At 40.9% G+C, this 23709-nt stretch overlaps 1 protein-coding gene across 1 annotated transcript in view; it reads left to right on the top strand.

Moving 5' to 3' along the window:
- The first annotated feature begins 9750 nt into the window (after positions 1-9750).
- DHX15 (DEAH-box helicase 15) overlaps positions 9751-23709 on the top strand; it is a 47685-nt gene continuing 33726 nt past the window's right edge. Inside the window, exons 1-4 of the mRNA XM_065837501.2 lie at positions 9751-9990; positions 16710-17058; positions 21956-22149; positions 23226-23385. Coding sequence (XP_065693573.1) covers positions 9923-9990; positions 16710-17058; positions 21956-22149; positions 23226-23385 — 771 coding nt within the window. The 5' untranslated portion in view covers positions 9751-9922. The remainder of the gene's footprint in view (positions 9991-16709; positions 17059-21955; positions 22150-23225; positions 23386-23709) is intronic.

Raw genomic sequence — 23709 nt, 5'->3', positions numbered from 1 at the left:
TTGTTCTGTGGTATTCTTAAAGCATAAAGCTGTAGAACTTCCCCTAGATTCATCCTGGGGATTACAAGAGATTATTACCCTCAGCTTCCTAGCAATGTCCCTCCTCTGGACTGTTAATAATTTCCTGCTACCCTAATCTTCCAAGAAAGTAATTTCTGTAAGTGCTCCCTAACTCATTTCTGTCCAGATGAGAAAGGTTAACTTAAAACAGTCCAAAAATTGGTTCTTTGTTAATACAACTTATCTGACAAAAGTAGATCAGAAAGCTTATAAAAACTACACCTATGGGAGAATGTGAAAGGATGTGTAGGAGGGATATTAGAGCTTTCTGTTATATGAATGTCTACCAACAGGCAACAGAGCTGTTCAAGTCTTGTTCCAGTTATTTTAGATTCATTTTAAAGTGTCCAAATAGATACACTGTTAAAAAGATGAGCATGTAAGAGTCTCATTTGATTTAACATCCTCTACAAGGTCCACAGTGTTTCAGCTATGTCCTGGAGGACTTGAAATGTTTTTTCCTACTTAATCGTTCTCGCAGACCAACATGCTTCAGTGCAGGATACTGCATGTGTTTCATACAATATGAACGCTTTTCAGAGAATATTTGTGCTAAAGATTCAGTTCTTACCCCATCACGCTCCCACACAAGGTGCTAAGCAGCATTTCCTTCTTTGAAGGAAAAGAAATTATTTAGGATTCTCCACTATAAATTTGGTCCAAGGTATTAATTAATTCCCACTGGAATCTGTGGAAAAATAAAGCTGATCTCAAATATCTGAATATTTCTGCAAAAAAATGCTGAATAAGTGTTTTGCTAAGAACAGCTAATATTATTCATGTAAATGTATCCAAATCAACCAGGATATCACTTTAATGTAGGATTAGTCACCTGGTATGGAAAAATGTTTGTTAAAAAATGGCTTTTACAAGAAAATACACAATTATTTGGTCCTGATCCTCATTCAAGTATTGAATTTTGTTCACTGTGAGCAGTGTCAGGCTGCCATGGATTTTCGCAGGCAATATGGCAGCTGACACAGTGTCCTGTCTCCTGTTGCTTGTCTGTGTCCCCATGCTACTTGGTCTGTTGTCCTTGACGGGAAACCAAACAGGCTAAGAAACTGCTTTATGTTGTTGTTGCTAGGCTACTTTTTTAGCCGTATCAGTTTCACAGCCTGATGCAGTGCATGACTACCCAATAAACCATGCCATAAACAAACCATGCCATAGCGAGGGAGAGGTACTGCAGAGATGGGACTGACCAGGACTGGGAGGGTCAGGGACTGCTTAGGTAGTGCTGCAGCACAATCTGGAGAAACTTCATCTAATTCCGTGGAACTACGTGCTGCATGTTAAATATAACATAAGACTGGGCTGTGTGTTATGTATTTCATGTGTCATTGCATAGACAGAAGGTACTTCAAATAAAAGTTAAAACTGCGGAAGAAAGCACTTCTTTACCTGTGATAACCTTAACTCTGCCTCCTTTATTATTGCAGTACTACTATGGTAATAGTACAATAGCACTATAATAGCTGTATTACACATTCACATAGTACATGAAAATATTATACACAATGCTATACAGCACTATACACAATATAGTGGTATTACACATCCATAGAAGACAAAAAGAAGTCTGAACCAGCATTGCTTTACTTGAGCCATGCAGGCTGCGTAACAGCCAACAAGCACAGATGAGTCCCAGCCATTCTCTTTTCTGGAGGCACCTCCCACAACAAGATGTTCACTGACATGATGCAAGATGGGGCCCAAGCGAATGAAACCTGAAAACAAGCTGCTGCCTTCAGAACAAGTTATCTGCTTTACAGTCCAGGTCCAAAGAGTCTGAGCAAGACTACGGCAATAGCATGCTCCTCACCATCCTCTTTCCCAGCAGCATTTACACAATAAATCCAGCCTGTGCATGTATAGCTCAACTGTCCTGTGTGCCCAGGGCGGGTACACTTACAAGACAAGAAAAAGGCCACGCACATGGCTCACCTTTGCAAAGGCAGAACTGTGTAGAAGACAACGTCACCGCTACTCTAAATACAAAAATGAGTCTAAGGGCACATGAGACAGTTCTTCACATTAACCTAGATACGGCTATTATAATTTTAAAAAATGCTGTAACTGTAGTGTTCTCCTTTTTATCAGCTGAGAGACAAGTTGCTCTATCTCTAAAAGAAGGTCACTTACCAGCATATTGTATCAGTTCTTTTGTTTTTACAAGAAGGAGCAGCTTTAGCAGCACCCTCTCTTTTCCCTTTGGGAACAGTCTTGCTCATTAGAGAGAAGGATATCATTACAGGGTATGCAATGTAATACAACAGTGAATTAATCCCCACTCCCCACAAAAAAAACACTAACAAAATCCTTTAGGAGTCTCATATTGTTTGTCAGATTGCATTAAGGTTGTTACTCCCAGCTGTGAGCTGGGATGAGAGGGAGACACACTGAAAAATAACCTCTCTTCTACAAGGCTGGTAAAAACTTGTCAGGAGGCAGGTGCAGAAGTTTAAATCCACTTTCAGTGTTTTCATTGGTTGCTGAAGATTTTTCTGCAAGTGGTCTGTTAACACAGTTGGGAGAAAAAAGTTTTGATCATCTGGAGAAAGAATAATGAAGACCATTTGTCAAAAAATTGGGCCCAGATGGGCAGGGTACGAATGTTAATGTTTATGGTTTTTTACAAACTATTTCTAGGATATGATGGATTTTTGGTCAGTATAATTTTCTACTGTTATTATTTTGTTAAGTAGTCTGGAACATATTATGAAGATAAGGATTAGTATTTGCCACTTCAGATGTTAGTAGCCCGTGATGCAGAGGTTATTAGATCACCTATTCACTGCTCGCTAGTTTTTTTGTAATCTTAGCTTGTGGAAACTGTGCATGCTCTATATAGACAGCACAAACTAAGCAAATAAATTTCCTAATACTTAAGCAGATACTCGAGTAAAGATGTACCACTGGCAGATCCAGCACACCTAATCTTAGGTATGGTTTACAGACTCTCTTAAAGAGAGGACTAAAAAAAATCTCAAGGAGTTAATGCAATAGTGAATAAGAGGTGACTGTACAAAAGGAATGAAAAATATATAACATTGCAGTACATTTTTCCTCCTGCTCATGTGAAAAATTTGCAAAGAAAATGCAGGAAAGAATCAGACCTTTGCAAAAGAATTGCCAACTAAGAAACTTGTATTTCCTCCGATATTCTAGCACAAGATCAAACAATTAGCTTGAAATTGTGTTTTTCTCTGACTTCAAACAGTTGCCCGTGAAATAGTTACTGTTCCCTAAAACCACATTATATCTAGGGAGCTTCTCCCAAGATTTCAGACTTGGTCTAGAAAGCAGTCAGATTGTAAGGAGCTTAAAAGATAAACTGCCTTCACATACAACATGTTAGCTTGTAGTTTCAGATGTTTCCAAACATGGAAGCTACTAAAACAATGTCACTTTAACCACAAAGACACAGAAGTTACCAGAACAGTTTGTAAATTCAGTATATAATAACTGTAAATTAGATGTATAACCTAAATTACTCAGCGGTGACATTTTGTATTTATGCTGCCTCTTCAACTTCTGTTCAAAGTACATAATGAATACTGGGTCTTGCAAGGTTTCTCAGGGTACTACAGGTGACCATAGGCCTCAGCAGGTGCCCAAGGGCCTTAGAACAGTAGCTGGGTCTCTACAACAATGTATTTCCTTCTAGACCATGGAGTTTGGTTCAAAAAGCGATTTGTCACTCTGGTTAATGTTCTAGTAGATACAACTGCAATCACTCTCTTCTTCTCTTTTTCTTGCTCTCTCTTTTTTTTCTTTTTCTTCTTTCTGAAACTTTACCAAAACTATTCAGATCTTTCTGACTGGCAAACTCAGTTCTGATGGTGCATTCTCTATGTGATAACATTTAGTAACCATTCACAAAATTCCGTGTCTGTACGGCTGATCATACTTGCTGTCATGGCAAAAGCACTGTTGCCATGCTGGCTTCCTACAGCACACTTCCCAGAGCAATTCTAAGCGTTGACTTATATATATTTGAATTGTTGCAAAGTTTAGTGTCTGTAATTACAGAGAAGCTGCTTCTTTTCTTCCCTGCAGAAACTGAGATCAGCTCATGTGTTCATCTTCATATCTTTAAATTTGAAAATGTAGAAGTCTGATATTTTTAAACACACTCTGATTGCGGGTTCTTGTCTCAAGTATTCTTTCCCTGATGATGTGACAGAACATGAGGATAGGATCCACTTATTTATATGGACTTGGTGGGGGAGGACAGAATGACAGCTTCTCTATGATGAGTATTTGTATTTAAGGCTCCTGCCTTCAATACCCTTTGAAGGGTATTGCCCATTGTGGCAGGAGCACTCACCCCAATAAAGACCAGGGCTTTCAACATGGCAGCCACTGGCTCTTTCGCGCCTTTCATCTTCTACCATGGCTATCATCACAGACAAACTTCGTACCCACTTGTACCCACTGGGGTGCAGAGACCCTGGTCACACACACCCCTCAGATGGTGGCTCAGGAGAGGCGAGACCCCAGGCAACAGACAGGGTCCTCAGCCAACAAGGCACCTCAGCCCAGTCAACCATCCCCTTGGGGTGGGATGTTCCTAAGGGACCTAAGGATGTTCCCAGGACTGAGAGCCCCACCTTCCTCTTGGTGAGCGACAGTTTCTCCTGGATACATCCCTGAGAGAGCCCTTGTGCTGTGGGTGAGCAACCATGTCCTCTGGGTGCCCTGGAGAGAGTTTTCCCTTTTTGTGTGTGTGCTTTGGATCATCATCCTGCTGTGTTAACGTGCAGCAGTAATACACCAACTGGTACACTGAACCTGTAGTGTTAGGTGTTATCGAACTGCTGATTGTTTCGGATTACCCGTTTACTTATCAGTTTCTGTCACTTAGTTTTGGCTTCATCAGGAAATCAACTTTGTTTAAGCTTATCACTCATTTGGGTTAATTTTGGTGCACCTCTATTGACACTCATTTAGATATATTATTTTAAAATAGTGATGCAATGTAATTATCAGAAATACCTCCAGTGTTGGTATTTTTTAAATTAGTTTGCACAAAAATGTTTAACATCATGTTTTATAGATTTATAAAAAATAGGGGCTGGACTTGTTTTTAAAAAGCAAACTGTTGAAAAGATATATCTTTGCAGCGTAAGTATGGCCATAGCCTTGGGAGCATATAGACTGTAGCTTCAGGTCTACTACAAGCCAGCCAGACATAAAAGAAGTACATACTACAGAGGTTTCAGGGCTCTAACACACAAGCCTTTAGCAGATTTAACCTCGCCTACCTGTCTGTCTTACAGCTCTGCTCATTATTATGGCTTCCATTGCAGCAGTGGTTTGTGGTTGCACTTCACCATCCCCTGTTTTAGCTTAAGCAGGTGAAGGTGTGTTTCGACTAAGAAGTTAGACTGGATAGATCTCATTTTTCTGCCCCTTACAGACTGGGTAATCTCTAGCAAAAGGGTGAAGCAATTAGCTACAGGCAGTAACATCCTAAACTGTGACACTAGACTTCTCTGTCAGAAACCTCACTTGAGCGAGGGTAAGTCTTTGAATTATGGCTTGTCTGAGACCCATATTTATTCTTTTGGAAAGAAGGCCCTACACAATTAAAAAAAAATAATTAAAAAATTGAGATGTTATTCCCCTAAGCCATTGTTTCAGTTCTAAAAGTTAATGCTCCTTTCAACCTGAATGGCACAGTATTATTCCCATGCCAACGGCAAAGAAATATTCACTGGAAATTGTCTAAGAGGACTTTGATACTAGTGAGTATATTTTTTAAAATGAGGGTAAGAAATTGAGAGTAGAAGAGTAGATAGTCAAATGGAAACTCATATAAGCGTCTCCTGTTTCAGTAATCTAGATTTTCAGTTTTATAGATGGATATAGAAGACTTCGGGGAGGCAGCATACAAAAATCTCTTATTTAAAATGCCTTTAAAAAGGCAGAAAATATGCTTAAATATGCCCTATTTTACACATTCCTTTCATCCTTTAGGCTTTTGACGCAATGCTTATCAGTTTGTCATTATGTCAATTTGTGCTTACCAATCTTTTTTTCTCTTGTCTCATGTTATATTTAGGCTGTGATCCTGTGAACACTTACCTACATGCTTAGTTTTGCTACTCTTAGTAATCCCTTTGAAGTTAAAAGGATTATTTGCATTAGCAAAATAAGGCATGTGTATGCTTGCAGAATGAAGGCCTTACGTTGTAAACTCCTTGAGATGGGACCAGATGGTTTATTATGCAGTTGTATGGTTCAAAGCACGGTGGGGTGGAGGATGAGTTCAGGAGTCTGCAAAGTGTTGTTACCAGAGTGAACTAGTATATGGGACATCAGTCTGGGGCACAGCACTCAAGTAGCTGCTCACTTGAATTGACACACAATCTTCTTCCCTTCTTTCTTGCATTTGCTGCAGAGGTATAGCCTAAGATCTCAGACCTGCTGAGACACCTGCTACTTTTTTCTTACTTCCTAAAGCGGAAACTTCCCTGGTGTTGGCCATGTGGTAACCTGGAGCAAATCCATAAATAGCTTTATGCTGCTGTGTGCAGGGAGAAGCAACCAAGAACTGGAATGAGTAGCTGCAGAGCTCTCCTGGCTCCCATTGTTGGACAGTTGCTGCCTTCTGAGAACTGCACAGCAGCAGTACTACTGCGTGTAATGCTTTTGTTTTCTTATCCTGTTTTCCCACTTTCCAGGGAGACCTGGCCACTATGATTTTTCCTCCCCTCTCTGAGAAACTAAATGTGTGCTATTCAGTCTGTTTCAATGATCATTTACTTTTGTTTGACGGCCATAATTCATAATCCACTTGTGGAGATGTGTAGAAAGTCTTCCCTTAGCCATGTTCTGAGAAAGCAGCTCTGTGTATACTATTACAGCATCAGAAAAAATTAACTTGGTATTTGAGACAGAGAGACACCCTGTAACACTTTTACTCTGGTAACTTCTGCCATAGATATTTGAGTGTTTTTTTGTAATATAACTTGAAAAATTACTTCCAGTTTCACATGGACAGCTCGAAATCCAGTTTTCCAGAAATATTTATTTCAATTGATTATTCTAAGCAGACAAATGTTATTTTCATTACACTAGTGTTTAGAACTCCACAGCAGAGCAATGGGTACCATTTTGTTATCTAAAATTAGAGACAGGAATGCTCTTCTACTAATGAACATACTCTAAGGACTTGTCTATATTAAATATTTTAGTAGTTATACCGATGCAATCCCAGAAAATCTTTGAAACGTGAAGCTGTGGACAAACACCCACTTGCTGAGCTGGCTGTACTTGTGGAATGGGTCACTAGATGATCTTTCCTGACCACTTTTGTGTTTGTTAGCTGAGCCATTTACATGAATGTTCCCTTGCTGTCACAGTCAGATGGAGTTAACAGAAATTTATTATTTAGAACATCTGATCTAAACCAGTTCCTTTGACCAAAATGCTTAGGCAGTGAGTGCTCATGCAAGTAGCTGAGCAGGGTTGTGGTAATCTCTGGCAGAAGGGCTGTGAAGAGTGATGGGGAGCAAGCCTTGCAAACTGCATGTTTTGCAGCAAATGTATCTTGATGAAGAGAAATACTGATACGATGGTGGTTCTTTTAATTTCTGTCTTAAAACTACCTGTCTATAGTATGAATTTAAATCACTACCGTGGTGCTGAATGAGCATGAAATAGACTGGGAACAAAGAGGGGAGGAATAGCAAACTGAATCTCCAACGGTCGATGTTCTCCAAACAGCTGTCGGAAGTACCAAGAACAGTGTCTCTTGACTTCCCAGAAGCTTTTGGAGACCGGTTGTTATGAGCTGTGCCGAATCATCAAGTCACAGCGCTGGGAGGTGAGGCTGCTGCTGTGAGTTAGCGCTGGAAGGGAGCAGGAAAGGCTGAAAGAAGTTGTGTGAGAGCAGAGGCTGGTCAGTCCAGCGCTAAGTGTATTTCTGACCTGAAGACATGGTCATTAGAGGCATCTCAATGCCCGACTTCATCTTCTCCTGCCCAAACTCATTGGTGCCTTCTATTAGAGGACACGTTCTGTTTGTGTTGACAGTTAGCCCAGTTCTTATAAGCTGCTGGGGGAGGTGGGAGATGGGGAACACAGCTCAGGGACAAAAGAAACAGCTCCAAGGACCAGCTCTCCTGGACCAGACTCAAGCCTGCAGACTTCTGCTGGTAGTTTCACTGGTTGGAAGTGCGAAAAGCAATCACAGCTGTAACTGCCCAAGCAAAACCCAATTGTAGTGAGGAAAAAGGGCTTGACTGCATCTGGAATATTGTGTCCAGTTCTGGGTCCCTCAGTTCAAGAAGGACAGGGAACTGCTGGAGAGGGTCCAGCGCAGGGCAACAAAGATGATGGAGTGAAACGTCTCCCTTATGATATGAGGAAAGGCTGAGGGAGCAGGGTGTCTTTAGCTTGGAGGAGACTGAGGGGCAAGCTTATTAATGTTTACAAATATATAAAGGGTGAGTGTCATGAGGATGGAGCCAGGCTCTTCGTGGTGACAGCCAATGAAAAGACAAGGGGTAATGGGCTCAAACTGAAACACAGGAGGTTCCACTTAAATATGAGAAGAAACTTCTTCTCAGTGAGGGTGACAGAGCACTGGAACAGGCTGCCCAAGAGGATTGTGGAGTCTCCTTCTCTGGAAACATTCAAAACCCACCTGAACACATTCCTGTGTAGCCTCATCTAGGTGTTCCGGCAGGAGGATTGGACTGGATGATCTTTTGAGGTCCCTTCCAATCTCTGACATTCTGTGATTCTGTGAATTTACGTGTTTTGTTTCACTTAGGGAATTGTGTTACTAAATGACATTGTAGCTGTGCCCACACTTGGAAGACTTTGAAGTAGTAGAACTAAACAGGCCTAGTGCAGTTTGTGTTACGAACATGGGCTTCCTGTGAACCGGTGATTTTGGACTAGATGATCTTTCAAGGTACCTTCCAATCCCTAACATTCTGTGATTCTGTGAGACAAACTACAAGTGGGAAAAACTGGTGTGTTTCTGGGTCTTTGAAAGACAGTTAATTTTTTTCTATGTGAAATATGCTGCCATGAATGCTCACTGTTGACATCTGAGTAGTTGGAGCCTGTACGTGCTTTTACAGCACACAGCTTTGATGTCCGTGGTTTTCTAGTATTTCTGCTGCTACAGATGACCTGTGAGACTGCCCTTCCCGGCACGCAAGGCGAACGTGCCCAAGCAGGTCTGTGCCGGCCCAAACCAGGGGTCTGCCAAGACAGTTATCCCGGTTCAAACTCCCCCGTGTAGCCTCCTGTTCCAGCGCACGCGTGCCCGGGTGAACAGGAAGGGCAGCAGGAAGGTGCTTTTGGTGTCGGGCACCACCGTTAGCGGCCAGGCCCGGTCAGGGCAGGTCCCAGCTCAGCTCAGCTCAGCTCAGCTCAGCTCAGCTCAGCTCAGCTCAGCTCAGCTCAGCTCAGCTCTCAGGTCCCAGCCCAGCCCAGCTCAGCTCAGCTCAGCTCAGCTCGTCCCCGCCCCCACCACAGCGGAGGCGCCGCTGCCGTTGGAGCGCGCGGGGCTGTGCCGGCCGTTGGGCGCGCGCCGGTAGAGGCCTTTCCCAGGCGGGCCCGCCCGGCCGCCCGCGCGCGCGAGCACACTCCGCCCTCTTTCTCCACTCCACCTCCCCCCGCAACCTCGCCTCGCGCGCGCCAGCGTCTCGCGCAGCCCCGGCGCTTCCTTCCGGCCGCCATTTTAGTGTGTGTGCCTGGCCTCGCGGCGCCGCTGCCGCAGCTCGAGGAGCGCAGCGCGCGCCCCGCCGCACCCAGGCCCGGCCCGCAGACAGACACACAGACCGACCGACCGACCGACCGCATCGAGCGGCTGCTCGCCCCTCCGGCTGCCGCCATGTCCAAGCGCCACCGTCTAGACCTGGGGGACGATTACAGCTCCAGCAAGAAACGCAGCACCGACGGGTAAGGGGCGGCGCGGCCCAGCCTGGCCCGGTCCGGCAGCGCTGCCTGCGGCGGGTGGGGGATCGCGGCGGCCCCCGCGCAATCCGCGCCCCATCCCGGCTCTGGCCGCCCCGCGAGTGGCTGAAGCCCCGCGGGGTGGCCGCCGTGCGGGGAAAAGGAGAGGGTTGCAGCGGCGGGAGCCGCGCGGTTAAGCCCCAGCGGCGCCTTGGCGGCTGGGCAGGCCCGGCAGCCCCGCGGCTCCTGCAGCGCTAGGCCTGGGCCTAGGACCGGCCCTGGGCGGGGGCCCGGGCCCGTCGATGGGGACGGAGGCGGCGGATGGTGGGGAAAGCGGGAGGGGGGAGGGAGCCGCCGGCCTCGCCGCTTGGGCGGACTGGGCTGGGCTCCCGGCGCGGCGGAGCCGGGGGCGGCGCACTGCTCGGCCCACTCCCCCCACCCCGCTTTGTCTGCCATGCTTTTCGTTCTTTATCTCTCTCTTTTTCTCCTTCCTTCCCCCCCACCTCCTTTTCTTTCTTCTTCCCCTCTCTGACTTGAGAGGTTTGGCAGTGTGATCCTAGAGGTCAGCATGGGGTTCGTTCCGCCTGTATAATTAGTGGCTAGCCTGATAGAAACGCTATTTCTCTGTTAATATCTTTCGTAGCATGTAGAAGCATATGCCTGACTTTAAGAATCGATGGTGGGGTGGGTTTTGGGGTAGGGGCCAGGGGCGGGATGATATTTGTTCGTAGTCTTGCAAAGGTTAAAGTTTTGGGACTGTACTGCACAAGCTTTAGCAGATTGTTATCAAGGTTAATGAAATTGCAGGAGTATAGGCGATACAATGGTGCTGTCCTTTTATATACAGCTGTTTTGGAGCCTTCTCTGCATAATCTCTTTACCTGCTAATTGGGGAGGGGGGGCTCTTTCAAGGAAATTTCTGAAGTCTAAAGAGAACACAAATACCGTGTTTATCTTAGTCTGTCCTTCTTGATGCAACATGAAAGACTTCCGTGTATTAATCAATATTTAAAGTCCAACAGCATTGTTTTAGTCTAGAGTGTTTATCGAAGAAAAAATGTTTAATCTTGGTCTGGAAGCTTGCAGTGACTGAGTTTGCTGTAACAGTGTTGACTGATAAACAGTCTTTGCAAAATGTGTCTTTTTTTTTTTTTTTTCTTAAAAGGTGGGCTTATATAGTTCAGGTTTTAGCCCCTAGAGTTTGATGCATTTTTCTCTGCTAAAAACAAAAGATTATTATTATTATTGAACAGTTGTTTCCTGTATGTAGCATCACCATAATGTTATTTTTTTAGATCAATGTATTGAACTTTTTATCTCCTTTAAGATGTTTTAGCGTGGTTTGCTGGAAGTTAAAATAGCTCTTCTCTGTGTACGGAAAAGTTGTATATATGCAGCTTTTTTGTATGTAGGTGTTTCTGTAAAGTTTTCAAATGGTTATGCCAAAACTGGGCATTATTTAAATGTGGTATGACCATTATGGTTGGTTGCAAAGATAATTACAGGTCAGTATTTCCTTGTTTGTATGTTGGTGCGTTTTGTAGTTTTGGTATGGTTTTATTATTTGGCGTTGTTTTTACTGATAACCTACTGTCATCTTGAGCTCTTAACCTTACCACTTGGTATATACTGTTGTAAGTTCTCAGGTAAAACTTTTTTAACCAGAAGCCTTTGACCTTTATGGCGCACAAGAACTATACAAGTGCTGGTCTTGTGCCCCTTTGTCTTGTCCTCTGCCAATAAAACCATTGAAAGGTATAGGCTGGAGAACAAGTCAATCACAGTCAATGATTATGCTTATAGTATCTCTACCGTTACTTGAAATCTTAATTCATGTAGCACAAGCTGTGCTAATGTTACATTGTCTTGATTTATTTAGTTCGGTTTTACAGTTTATGGAAGGCTGTAAGGAAGATGCACAGAGAGATTCTTGTTAATTGCATGTGTGTACATGTCTCCCCTGTACCAAGAGTGGCTTTATGCAATTTAGTTGCTTTGGGAGCTGGATTAAGCTGAATTAGCTCCATGAATGGTTACTACTTTGCATGCAGACTAGTAGTTTATCTTGCATTCAGGTGGAACCACCTGATTAAGTATGGAAGTCTTATCAGGTTACCCTGTATTTTTTTTAGTTCCTTTTGAATTGAGGCCTGTAGTGGTTTGTGTTGCTCTACATGGCAATGATGCCAGACCAACAGGCTTATAATTGTTGGTTTGACCTTACGCACTGGCAAGGCATCTGTTTTCTTCCAGTCTTGAAGTATCATCTATGAAGTAAAAAAACTTTTTTTAAAAAAACGGGAATTCTGTGGAAGGTTTTTGGTTGCAGTGTTTGTGTGAATTGCATACACACTATTTAAATTTTTTTCCAAGCATACTTAACTTCAGTTGTTGCTGTCTAACATCACAGTTAGTAGGATGTATCACTCAGACTAATTGTGCTTTGGTTTTTTTTATGTATAGAACAGAAATACTCCATTAGCAGCAATGGCTTTTTTGCATCAACTCTTGCCATGTCTAGTAATAAGAGAAAACACTGATGTTCTGTTAGATGTACTTAGACTTTCACTGCCATGATCAGTGGTTTTACCTTGTGCCCTTTGTCTCTATTTTCAGAGGATGAAAAGCATATAGAAATGATTTAATGACTGCTACAGCATTTCTTTTGTATCCATGTCTGTATGTGTTATATATGTGTGGACACAGGGAAATGAAGGCAGATAGCAGACCAGACTACTTCACTTGAAAAACAAAGCTAAAAAACCCAACCCCCTCTGATTATGGAGGCTGCAATGGAATTCAGATGTGATTAAATTAAAATTCTTTTGTTGTTTATTTCTGGGTTTGAGATCGATCTCTGCAATAATGAAAAGTAACTTAAATGTGACAGTTCATAAATGAAGAACTGCCAAGTTGCATTTTTAGAAAGTTTAGTAAATTTATATGGCAGCATAATTGTTACTCCTCTTTTCTCTTGTTGACCAAAGGAGTTTTGATGTGTCTGCTAATGTTGAGTTATAATGGGAGACTGGGGAACGTTTTGGGGGGGAAGGTGCTTCTATAAAATGGTAAGTATTAAAGAGTGTGTTTGAGGGCATATGTTGGTTTTTTTTGATGCTGAGATCTGGTTGCCCCACACTTCTTTCTTTTTTTTTTTTTTTAAACAAGAGACATAACTCTGTTGATTAACCTGTAAGTAGTTTTTTACTTCTGAAATGTAAATAGAGCTTGATAGGTTTGTTTTCTTATTTGTATGATTAAACAGCTGTAAGAGTTCAATGAAGAAACTGAGAAATGGGGGATTAACAAGACTTTAGATTCTGGATTGTATTTTTAGTCCATTTAATCCACTGTCTTGTTCTTGATGTGGTATTTTTATCTATGTTTTAAGCCCACACAAATTGCTACCAACATGGAAGAAGACAGTGCTGCCTTCTCCCTTGTGCTGCATTTGGCAGACTAGATGAGAGAACTGATCTGAGTTAGTTCTAACCTTTGTGGAGGATGTCTAGGGAGGGCTTGTGCCTCACGGGCTGTTGAAATGCTTATGCTAACACACAGGAAGGGCTAGCAGCAGTGTGGTAGTGCTGGTTTGTGTGAGGCTGAAGCATGCCTAAAGATACCCTCTGTCTGCGATGTAGAACCTTAGAATCATAGAATGTCCTAAGTTGGAAGGGACCCACAAGGATCAAGTCCAACTCCTATCCCTGCATATGACAACCCCACAGTTCATACCATGTGTCTGAGGGTGTTGTCCAGTTGCTTTGTGAACACTGTCAAACTTGGGGGCATGACACCTCCCTGGGGAGACTGTTCCAGTGCTCCACCACCCTCTGGGTGAAGAACCTTTTCCTGGTGTCCAAACTAAACCTCCACTGGCACATCTTCCTGCCGTTCCCTTGGGTTCTGTCACTGGTCCCTAAAGAGAAGTGTTTGGCGCCTGCCCCTCCTCCTTCAATTGTGAGGAAGCTGTAGACTGTGAGGAGGTCTCTTGTTAGTCTTCTCTTCTTCAGGCTGAACAAGCCAAGTGACTTTAGCTGCTCCTCCTACAGCTTCATCTCCAAACCCTTCACCAACTTTGTGGCTCTCCTCTGGACACTCTCCTTTATATCCTTTTTATCCTGTGGTGCCCAGAACTGCACACAGTGCTCCAGGTGAGGCCACACCAGTGCAGAGCAGAGCGGGACAGTCACCTCCCTCGCCTGGCTGGCAATGCTGTGCTTGATGCACCCAGAAAACAGTTGGTCCTCTTGGCTGCCAGGACACGCTGCTGGCTCATGTTCGACTTGCTGTCAACCAGAACCCTCAGATCCCTCTCTGCAGAGCTGTTTTCCAGCATCTCATCCCCCAGTCTGTATGTACAGCCAGGGTTGCTGTGTCACAGGTGCAAAATCTGGCATGTGTGGTTGATGGTTGCTCAGTTCTCCAGTTTGTCTGGATCCCTCTACAGGGCCTCTTCTGACATCATACTGTTTAAGTAAATGGTTATGGAATAGTTCGCTTTGTGGGTTTTTTTTATGCTTTGACTGGATACCAGTGAAGAATGAAAATCCTTCAGAAGCATGTGCACACAAAAACACCCTCCAAAACTGGACCATAAAAACCTCATTAGTAGTGTGTCTTCACACTTCAGTTAAGTGTGTGCTGTTACCAGGTTGTTGCATTTTACCCTGGCTTTAACCATTCTTAAATTGTTTTTATACCTTTATTTCATTAACAATGTTACTGTCTGGCCATGCACTTGTTTATGCTCATACCTGCAGAATTTGATTGTGGATAGCACAATAAGTCTAAAACTTCATTCCTGTCTGATACCTGCTATTAGACTCTTCTTCCATTAAGTGGTAGTTCCTTCAGTTTGCAACAGAGATAATGTTTCCATAGCAGAGAATTTGAACCTGTTGGGTTCTACAGTATTTTCTGCCATTTTACAGAGAGAAGAGACTGCTAGCTTGTACAGTATTTGACCATCTTAGAATTAATGTTCAAGCTATGATGGTATCGTAGATTCAAACAAGTAATCTAAAATGACCTTAATTTTTAAACAGTCCAAAGCTTTAGGAAAATCTACACAGAAGTGAGTTAGGTAGTGACAGTAAACAACATGCTTTGTAATCTTTATTTTCAATGAGTCTGTGTTAAAAGAAGTCTTAAAAAAAGTATTGTGACAACCTCTGATGCCATGATATGTTGAAGTATTGAAAGGAAAAAAATACGGCCTGCATAGATTGCACTCATTTATACAAGAACAGGAGTGGTGGTTGTTTCTGATTTGCAGCACATTTTGAATTAAAATTTATAAAATCAGTATTAATGTAGTCTGGATTCCCTGTAGGTAGGAATTTGCTTATTATTTCATCAGTTACATTTGAGTGCCAGTTTCATATTAAAAAAAAAAAAGCTGTGTAGAGGAGTATTGACCAAGTTTTCTTTAGAAATACTCTCTATTCTTCTGTTCAGGCATGTCTGAGTGCTGCAAAAGAAGAGGAGGGGGAGGTTTTGTTTTCCGTTAATGACTATTCGTAAATATTTTTATTTGTACACTTGCTGTAAAGCTGGTGTTACCTTAGCTTGTTTTGCCTTTTTTGATGGGATTCCACTTATAATGCACAAAAGAAACTGAAGCTGAGAATATCCTCAGTTCTGCAGGGTTTTGACTTACGCTAATTTAAATTGTGATGGGGTATTTTTTTTTAAAGCAGGGCTTATTTCAAAGTGCTGAATTAGGGTAAGTTTGGGATTTTTATTGAAAGCATGTAGCTGTAGTTCTTTGAGTCAAACTGAGGACTTTGCAAACATTTGATTGTTTGTAGGGAGAGTGAGGTTAGGTACAACAGCAAGTAAATGGATTTTCAAAATCAGAAACTAAGACTGAGGCCAGAGACTGAAATTTGAGTGGATAACTGTGATGACAATAATACTGTTTTTATTTTGAAAGAGCAATTAACTTTTTTTAATTATTATTTAATATCTGGAACAAATGGGCATATGTAAATGCTGGCTGTTTTAAGTGTGTGGTAGGAGATGATACTGGAGAAGACGGTACAGCTTGGTAGTGTTAAGCTAATGGTTGGACTTGATTATCTTAAGGGTATTTTCCAACTTAAATGATTCTATGGATTTGCAAACTGTAGTGGCTAGTTTTAAGTCTAAGTTTCAGACTTAACAACCTGTATATCAGTTGATTAAGTCAGAATTGTATGGAAGACTTCGAACAACAACAACAACAAAAAAGCTACAGAGTAATTGTGGATGTGAAAATCAAACTTTTCAGGGCTCACTATCATCTTGAGTTAGCTTTTGTGGGTTACCATAATTCCCTTGCTAGATAGGCAAAAAAACTAGTGTTATTTTTCTGCAGCAGCAGCAAGTAGAGATAGGAGGAATTGTGAGAGAAGTCTGGAATGTACTGTCAATTCTTTATTATAAAGTACAGAAGGTTAAGACAGTGGTCTCTTCGTGTGATGGCTTTCTTCAGTCTTCTCTGTAGTGAGAGGAACTGGCAGTGCTTATGTATGCGTGTGACTATGTTTAACGTTCAGTATCAATTGTATATTGTTACTTTTTGCTTACCCTTCCAGGTAGCTGTTTGGAAGGCTTTTTAAAAGATTGAGTTCATAGCCACTTTGTACTGAATATCTTTAAGATTGCTTTGTATTTAATTTCCTACTCTGCATTTAAGTGTTCAAGTATCTAATTTTCTGCTGTCTCTTAACTCTTTTTAGGAAAGATCGTGACCGGGACAGGGACCGTGATGACCGTTCTAAAGATCGCGACAGGGATCGTGACAGAGATAGAGATCGTGACAGAGAAAGGGACAAGGAAAAAGATTTGCGATCTACATCTAACTCTACATATTATGCAGCTGCTGGGTTGCCAACTATAAAACAAGCAATGATTCCACACAGTATTAACCCTTTCACAAATCTACCGCATACACCACGATACTATGACATCCTGAAAAAAAGGCTACAGCTTCCTGTCTGGGAATATAAAGAAAGATTTACAGATATTTTGATCAGGCATCAGTCATTTGTGCTGGTTGGAGAGACCGGGTCTGGTAAAACAACACAGGTGAGTTCTTACCTATATGATACTGTAGTTTTTTTGAAGGTCAAAAGTTTTGCTAGGTGTGTGTGGGGTTGAAACTTCCTTTGGTTTCTTATAATTCATTGTGTAAGAACACCTCACAAATTGTGAGCAAAACTAATTTGGATGTTTTATTTGCTTAACGAATATGAAAGCTAGAAGAATCTTTCAGCATCTTTCACAATGCAGTCCTGTTCTCTGGCCCCTATTTCTGTTGTGCTTTATGACTGGTAGTGGTCCTTTTGGTAAAGGAATGTAAGGTATTTTAATGGCTAGACAGAAATGTACTGATCTGCAAGCTGAGGAGATGGTTCCAAATTTACTACTGTAGTTTATTTAGCTGTTTCTGTAGGTAGCAGCTGGAAAGTAGGCGAAAATTACAGAAATATGGACTTGTTAGTGTTCTGTGAAACTTAATGCTAGAAATATGAATTTAAAGGGGATTGAAATGTCAGATACAATTCTGACTTGATGTGATTGGATTATGTATTTTGGTGATAGTCGAGAAAAGTGACCTGTGTTTCCTTGTTGTGGTTTAACCAGGCAGGCAGCTAAGCACCACACACAGCCACTTGCTCATTCCACCCCCACCCTGTGGGATGGAGGAAGAGAATGAGAAATGTGAGAACTCATGGGTTGAGATAAAGGTAGTTTAAGTAAAGCAAAAGCTGCTCGTACAAGCAAAGCAAAGAACATATTCACTGTTTACTATTGGCAGGCAGGTGTTCAGCCATCTCCAGGAAAGGGCTCCATCGCACACAACAGTTAACTTGGGAAGACAAGCACCATCACTGTGAATGTCTTCCCCCTTCCTCCTGCTACAAACTTATTGCTGAGCAGGACATCATATGGTGTCAAACATGCCGGTGGTCTGCTGAGGTCAACTGTCCCAGCTGTGTCCCATCTGAACTCCTTGTGCACCCCCAGCCTACTTGCTGGTGGGGTGGTGTGAGAAGCAGAAAAGGCCTTAACTGTGTAAGCCCTGCTCAGCAATAACCAAAACATACCTATATTATCAACACTTTTCAGCACAAATCAAAAACATAGGCCCATACTGGCTACTGTGAAGAAAATTATCTCAGCCAAAACCAGGACATGTTGGTACTGAAACTTGTCAGAGTTCATGTAGCTTGCCATGCTGCAGTTAGAATCACATTATTTTGTGGGTTCATGGCTTTAAAAATCTTCTTCAGAGCTAAAAATAGTGGTAACAGATCTGCAGAGGCTCTTTAACCCTTAAAAAGCATTTTGGGGACCAGTAAACAGGGAAGATCTAAGGAACACCTCTGTGTACTTATAGCAGGACAGACTTGTTGAAAACTTGAACCTATCCTCTGTTTTGCTGTTTAAAATCTGTGTGGAAAAGTCATGTAAAAAAGTTCTTTGTTCTGTAACCTGATAAATTCCTTCTGTTGAGTCAGAAAATAAAAACTGAAGGATATTTTGTTCTTTATAAATGGGTTATAGTTACCTTACAGTAAGTCTTACAGAAATAAATTTTTAGCCATAAAATAAAATTTGGATGTTGATAAAATGTGAAGGACATAGTAGTACATTATATACTTTTTGTAGCTGTACCTGAAATATTTGAAGTTATATGCCCTTGCTGCATGTTTTAGGATCTAGTGTCTTGTGTAGAAGGTACCTTGTTGCATTATCTATATTGTGGTTGGTTTTTTTTTAACATGTATAAGATGAGACCAGGATTTTATAGAATTCTTCAGAGAAGTTTGATTATGTAGTTACTTAGAAGATACAGTATTCTGAACGTTCATGTAAAAAACATTTGGTACTTATTTATATGAAAACAAGATTTCTTGCTGTGTGATCTGAGAAGCTGAGGACCTAAAGGATGTGTATTCTTCGTATCTGTGGCTTAAAGTTCAAATATCTTACTGTCATGTCATTCCCCAGGCATAAAGCTTTTCTTGCACTGTGTTACTACTTTACTCCTTATTGGCTAGAAGGACTTAAGAAACCTAAGGCATCTTTCCTAAAAATGGGGTTTTAAGCTATCAAAAGCACATAAGCTGACTTGGAAGCTTCACTGCTTCCTCTGAATTCTCCTACTTTGAGACTGCAGGTATGTTTTGAAACAATTGAGAGTGTCTCTGTAGGAACATATAACTGAAAATGATCCTGCTGGCACTTAATGTAAACCTTGTTTTACATGTGCTAGTGTCACATCCTTTTTGTGATCAAGTGCTGTCTTAGAATCAGCTGAGGAGTGGTTGTTTTTCTTCTCCTTACGTTAATTGATCAGAGCAACGTAACTATTTATCAGTAGTTAATAGACCCTGTAATGCTCAAACTGAAGATGTACATGAGTTATGTATTCTTGCTTTTATTGGTATGAAGTTGGCATTATTTGAAATATATAATGAATTGTTCTTCTGAAATTTTTATCTTCCCTTTCTTGGCGATAGTAGAAAGCTACATAGTAGTAAATCTTTTTGAGAGTGAGCTGCTGCCTTTCAAGTTCCTTCTCTGTTATTATGTGCATGTTTTCCCTTTAGTCTTGTAGAGCACCCAGGTTTGGGAATGCTTGGCTGTGATGATGGAAACAACAGGACATAACTTTTCTGAAAGTTGTGTTCCACATACACTTTTAGAAGACCCAGAGCACTGAAGAAGTATTGTCGGAAGCCAAAACAATACATTTTCAACTCTTCAGTATTTGCAATGGCTTGATTTGTAATTTAAACTTAACCTTCTAAGTTAACTGTTTTCTTTAAATGCTCTCAGAATATGCTCAGTGCTGGAATGGGTATACTAAATTTCTTTTAGAAAGAGGTTAAGTACTAGCTATAATTGCAACGTGTACTCCCTTTAAAATATGGTATCATATATTGTGCTAGTATGATAATTCAAATTTCTTCTGTAGATGGATTATTAGAGTAGCATCTGCTTTTGCATGAGAGCCTTAACTATAAAGGGTTGGATGTTTGTTGACATAACATAAAGAATGGCACTTTGTCAGCAAGTTTTCTTGGCAGATGAAGTTAGAAGCAAGGTGATTCTGAGTATAGCTTGATATTCTGCCGTCCTTGCAGTCCAGAAGAGAATTGATTTTGATAAAAGTCTGACACCTTTTCAACTGATGAAAATTCTGAGAATTCTACCGTATAACTTTTAATGGAGAAAGTTTTCAATAAATTAAAGCAGCTCAGAGAAGCCAGGATAGCACTCTTCTGTCTCATACTCTGCATCCCTTTAAAAATATGACTTTCTTTTGACTTTGAAGTAGGCTTTAACAGCCCTCAGTGCATTGAAAGGCCACTCTGTGTAGTCCCTGCCTCCTCCTGTTTATAGGGGTTATATTTGAAAGTCTCTCTTCATTGAGGGATTACTTGTGGTTAAGGGGGTGCTAACTTAGGCGTTTTTTCATGCTTCAATGTTGATAAAATGTCTTTTTTTTTTTTTTTTTCCTAAGGAAACTCAAGGTTTTTTTTGTGATTTGTAGGTTTTGTGTGTCATTGGAGTTAATTTAGGTTTTACACCAACCAATAAGTTTTCAGTGTATTCCCAGTCATGACTGAAGTAGAAAATGTAGTATGGCAGAGTCCTTTTTCCTAGTGTGTTTGTATTTCATTTAAAGCTGGACATGAAAAGTATTCAGGTGGTCATTTAAATCAGCCTAATACATTGAAGTCTGTGTAGCCCTTTTCTTTCATTTGATGCCAATGCTGTTGATTTTGCTATTTACTGGAAAACCACTTCTAAATTATTTTTACTTCATGCTACTGTGGCCTAACAGACCTGTTGTTTTAAAGTTTATTTCAGGATTTGCTCTGTTTGAAGTCCAGAAGTTTTGCCTAGTATACTTAGAGGTTTTATTAGTGACCTGGGAAGCAAATTCCTTTCTTTACATTGCACTTCAGGGGAGTGTGTGTGTGCTACAGCCTCAGGTTTCAGGTTCAGGCTGTCATTGTTCAAGAACAATTGTTTTTAGTATTCAATAGGGTTTCCAGAAGTTTGAGTTCTGTTCTTCTCAGCAGTCTTTTAGTCTCCTGTCATATTTTGAGTCTTTGCTTTTTTTTTTTTTTTTTTTCCATCTTAAATTTATAATGGAAGTATGTTCTCCATTTTAAAAAAAATAATCATCACAGTCTACACTATTCTGTCTGTAGATGTGTTTCAGTGTGCAGTTATGTCCATTTTGCTGTGGAAATGTGGTATTCGAGAAGAAAAATTTTCCTGGTTTAAATTAGTGTTTTTCCTGTTATTTCACATTGGTGCAGTGTATAAATGGGGGGAGGTGTTTGTTTTCCTCTCTTTTCCTTCTCACTCTGTAAACATGATCTTTTAAGAATACTTTGAAAACCAATTACCAAGGAGGAGTGGATTTTATTTGATCTGCAGTCTTGGAGCTAGTTGCGTCTGGAAATGTCTTCTCATAAAATGTCATGCTGAGAACGTGTTAAGAATATTCTACCTTCGTCAAATTGTTAATGACCTTAGAAGTTCTTCTGAATAGAGCTGCTTATTTTGGGTGATTCTCACTGTTTCCAGATTCCAAACAGGAGCAGAAAACGGCTGACTGACAAAATGAGTGCTAACATAGGAAGGAAAACATAGGGGTTTCATATCTGTTTGATGACATTTCAAAAGAGCAATAATCAACAAAATGAACATAGCCAATTATTCATTTTATTTGTTGTGATTCCTAGCCACGATTTTTTTTTTTATCACTAAAATGTTTCTTTTTTGCTTAATGTATTAATAATATATTAACTAGTCTACAGTCATGCTTTGGATATTTTTGCACATGCAGTTGGCATCTCAGTGGAATTATAACTAACTTTATTTGATACAATACAAAGGTTACAGGTTACATCTGGCCATTTGAAGTGTATTTAAAACTGAATTTTATTCTTGACAGATCCCTCAATGGTGTGTTGACTACATGCGCTCCTTACCTGGACCAAAGAGGGGAGTAGCATGTACCCAGCCTAGGAGAGTAGCTGCAATGAGTGTGGCACAGCGGGTTGCTGATGAGATGGATGTCATGCTGGGCCAGGAGGTTGGTTACTCTATTCGATTTGAAGACTGCAGTAGCGCAAAAACCATTTTGAAGTAAGTATGGTAATTGTCAGGTAAAGGTATAACAACCTGCTTGGAGGTGGAAAGAATCACAGGGTAGTAAAGGCTATGAGCAAAGTTACAAAAGGAGTAGTGTGGAAGGGAATGACTCTGTGGACAGGCCCTTTATGTGTCTTGAGTGGAGAAGAGAGGTGGGAGTGTGGGGCTTGAGTGGAATTGAAAATGCCTCATTCCTCCTGAAGAAATCGCTACACAGTAAGGAAACTAATTTTAGGTGATCCATAAGAGGGCTGATCTGAGGACATATTTTTATTAAGGTGCTATTAAGAATAAAACCCTTCTGAATTCACTTTTTCATGTTATGTGTTCAGCTGACCTTTGTGCTATCTTCCTACTCGTATTGAAGTCTGGTAGCTTACTTCAGTAAGGAGAACTGCCACAGAGTTTTAAAACTGTCTTACACCTGACTATGGCACACATAATCCATAGTGTTTTAGTTGTCAGTTCTTCTAGATTCCTGTGCTGTGTCACTTACAGATGACATTCAGATTGCTCAGGTAAAAAGGATTCCACATAGTGTGGTTCAAGGAATAGTGCTTTATGATGTCTTTGCTTGTGCTCATACAAGTAGTTGAAGACTGGGAATGAAGTTAATATGTAAAAATGAATTAACTAAGATGGCAAAGCAAAAAGTGAACAGATGATCTGGAAGCAGAAAAGGGGAGAAACAACTGCAGGAATAAGATTTCTAGGATTTCAGAGGGGTGTTGTGTCTTTCTTTTCCTGTCTCTTGATTATAGACCTGGAAGTCTGCCAGGAATAGCCTACAAACTAGTGAAAAATGTTGCGAAATCTTGTTTCCCCTTCCTTTTTTTTTTTATTTTGAGCTTCCTCTCCTACTCCCAGATTTTACTTACACTCTGCAGTAATTTCTGTTTAAAACTACAAATTGAGCTTGTTACCTTGTTGAAAATAGTTTAGTGATGTTTCTAATAAAAAATGTTGATAAAAAGTTTCATTCAAACAACCTAGTGAATGATACGGAAGAGGATTCTTTATCAGGCTTACTAAGTAAAATTTGTGTTTAAATTGGTTTTGTTTGTATTCAGGTATATGACTGATGGTATGTTACTTCGTGAAGCAATGAATGATCCTTTGCTGGAGCGCTATGGTGTTATAATTCTTGATGAGGCCCATGAGAGAACACTGGCTACTGATATTTTGATGGGAGTTCTGAAGGAGGTTGTAAGACAAAGATCTGATTTGAAGGTCAGTAATGATGAAGCCCAACAGCATCTCCTTTCTAGTTGCAGGCATACCAAATAAGATATCTGTGTGCTTACCATTAGCTGATTTTTATAATCAACTAAAGCAGATCAACTGTTTTTAGATCTGATGATAATCTGCATTGGAAAGATAACCATAGTAAATTCTTAATGCAGTTTGTATTGAGGAAAATACTAGAAACAACATAATTGTAGCCTAACCGTTCCTGTGTTTGACGAGGAATATTTTTGGACCTTCATAACAAGGGTGCTGTATTCAGGTGATAAAAGCTGCTTAAATCACAGTCAACTGTTGAGTTTACGTATT

Source organism: Patagioenas fasciata, chromosome 4 (assembly GCF_037038585.1).
Source record: "Patagioenas fasciata isolate bPatFas1 chromosome 4, bPatFas1.hap1, whole genome shotgun sequence".
NCBI classification, from domain to species: Eukaryota; Metazoa; Chordata; class Aves; order Columbiformes; family Columbidae; genus Patagioenas; species Patagioenas fasciata.
The sequence above is the reverse complement of the archived record's forward strand: the minus strand, read 5'-3'. Positions and strand labels throughout refer to the sequence as shown.